Here is a 2,257-nt window from a genome sequence, read left to right as displayed (position 1 = left end):
TTCATTTATACAACGGATGGAATGTTAAGTTTAAATAAATCAAAACAATTATTACATCAATTTTTTTGTTCTCACTGTTAATTTTACTGGAGAAAAATCATGAGATTATTATTTGGAACATGTTCAAGTCATAATAAAAAAAAAATTACTCTTTGTGAATTAAGTAGTATGAAAAATCATTCCAAAGTAAAGTATTAATTAAATAATTTCTTACAAATTTTTAATCACATTTCAACCACATAAAAATGCCAACAACCTAGAAAAGAAAATTCAATTTAAAAGTGAATTTTTAAATAAATTTAAAAAGTATGTATGTTAGGATTATAAAAAAATATGCCTTTTGATTGAATTGTTCCTTACTGTTATAGTTAAGTAGCATGTTTTTTGTATTATTTGGCCTGTTTTGACCTACAGTTCAACAATCCTTTGTTGAAGTTTTATAAATTAAGAAAATGATTTTAGGTGCAGCATTGGGAGATCTTCAGTGTTCTGTCTTATCAACTTTGCGCAATGAAGATGATTCCGTCTTGAATATTTCTACATCTGCTCAAATGGCATTTATTTCTCCTTCATTTGATCCTCTTAACTTTGATGGTAATTGCCTTTTAATGATTATTCTGCAAACAACAGAACTTAATAGTTCACTTTTATTGTTTCAATGCTTTGGTGTAGCCTAAGGTTAATACATTTTGTTACGATTTATATTATTTTTTTATCCATAAAATTAGAATTTAACCAGGTTGAGGAATCCTTTATAATTTATTTTTGTTTATACATTATTATAAAAGTACAATTATAAAATAATCAGGAATATGATTTAATTCTTTCAAAGTTTTTCTTCTAGAAGTATGTGATATACAATCCTTATCTTATAATTTGTTAATTTTTTTATATTTTTCAGCATCCTCTAAAGTATTATTCTTACCATATTTCAATGGAAAATATTTGGCAGTAGCAGCTGCTCTTAATGGAGGAAATGCATTAGCAACATTTGTTGGCATGTTACAACAGTGGACAGTAGAACTTGGTTCACCTCTTCCACAAAGTATGTATTAATTTTAATTAATTAAAAGTATTCATGACTGAAACAAGGTCCAATTAGTTGCCGAATTAATGATAAGTGGTAATAATTAGGGTCAGATGAATAAAATTCATCTCATAGAACATACTCTGTAAATAATTTTAAGCATTAGTTTCTATCACACTTAATACATAAAACTATTTTGTGTGGTTCTAGAACAATTACTAATAAGACAATGAATTTAATAATTTAATTATCAAAGTAACAAATTAGATCTCTTTTGTTGTTTTTTGCCTATAACTCTTGAATGGTGCATCCTACTGACAGATTTAGATATAAAATCTAAATCTGCTCGGTGATATAAATAATTGAAAAGTTGTAATTTTTCTAAAAGAGAGACCCTTTAATTGTATTGTTCCTAAAGTTAGTGGAAATATACTTTGCACCGCTGTGAAATAAGCCATCTATCTATATTTAAATTCGATGAAGATTAAATGCTTTAGACAGGAGTTGATGGTGCAAACCTCTTTCAAAAATCCAGTTCTTTATCTAATATATGTTTTTCCTTTCATTTATATGTGCTTTTATTGGCTCTTGAGTCCACTAAATAAATGTTCAATTTCTTGCACACTTACAGCCTAACCAAATTACTAGTTTTATGAAATCTAATCTTCACTATTGTGTTTGAGCAAAAAGTAATTACCCCACTAAATTATGATCTTATAGATATTAAATTGACCTAATCAGGTCAAGAACTTTGTCTTCCTTTAACTTAAGTTGGTTTCTTGATGTTTTTATTATTATTATCTGATACCATATCCTTAACCACCATTACTAAAACATTACTTTCTAAAGAGAATGATCCCTCAGTGAACATTTTATTGTATACATTATATTCATGCCTTATAATAATAAATACTACTGCAATCATTTACGCTGTGAATTCATTTTATTTTAGGCAAGATATGGGAACGAGTAATTGAAGCTGCTGGGAAGTGTGATTCATCTGATTTGAATATTGTACCTACATTGCTCGGAGAAAGACATGCCCCCGAACAAAATGCGATGGTTACCAATATAACTAAAGGAAATATTTCTTTGGGGCAAGTTTTTAAAGCAGCCTGTAAAGGAATAATTGAGAATTTGCATAAGTATGTATTTTTCTACTTTAATGAACTTTAACTGATTTTTTTGAAATATTATATTCATCATTTAAGTTTATGTATTAAAAAAAAC

General features: G+C 27.4%; 1 protein-coding gene across 1 annotated transcript; it reads left to right on the top strand.

Moving 5' to 3' along the window:
• Window positions 1-429: 429 nt before the first annotated feature.
• On the top strand, window positions 430-2,218 carry LOC106691915 (sedoheptulokinase). The gene is made up of 3 exons (XM_067052449.1): window positions 430-594; window positions 902-1,045; window positions 1,980-2,218. Exons 1-3 carry the CDS (start codon window positions 453-455, stop codon window positions 2,201-2,203), a joined length of 510 nt encoding a protein of 169 aa, XP_066908550.1. The 5' UTR covers window positions 430-452; the 3' UTR covers window positions 2,204-2,218.
• Window positions 2,219-2,257: the final 39 nt, after the last annotated feature.

Source organism: Halyomorpha halys, unplaced genomic scaffold (genome assembly GCF_000696795.3).
Source record: "Halyomorpha halys isolate HHAL.00 unplaced genomic scaffold, Hhal_1.1 Scaffold4975.1, whole genome shotgun sequence".
NCBI lineage: Eukaryota > Metazoa > Arthropoda > Insecta > Hemiptera > Pentatomidae > Halyomorpha > Halyomorpha halys.
Note: the sequence above shows the minus strand (reverse complement) of the source record. Positions and strands in the feature narration are given on the sequence as shown.

Bases quoted from the DNA above. Each gene is read 5' to 3' on its own strand.
- LOC106691915 (XM_067052449.1), top strand. From the start codon at position 453: ATGATTTTAGGTGCAGCATTGGGAGATCTTCAGTGTTCTGTCTTATCA. The intron at 595-901 runs GTAATTGCCTTT...TATATTTTTCAG, and splicing joins TGATCCTCTTAACTTTGATG to CATCCTCTAAAGTATTATTC. The intron at 1,046-1,979 runs GTATGTATTAAT...ATTTTATTTTAG, and splicing joins TGGTTCACCTCTTCCACAAA to GCAAGATATGGGAACGAGTA.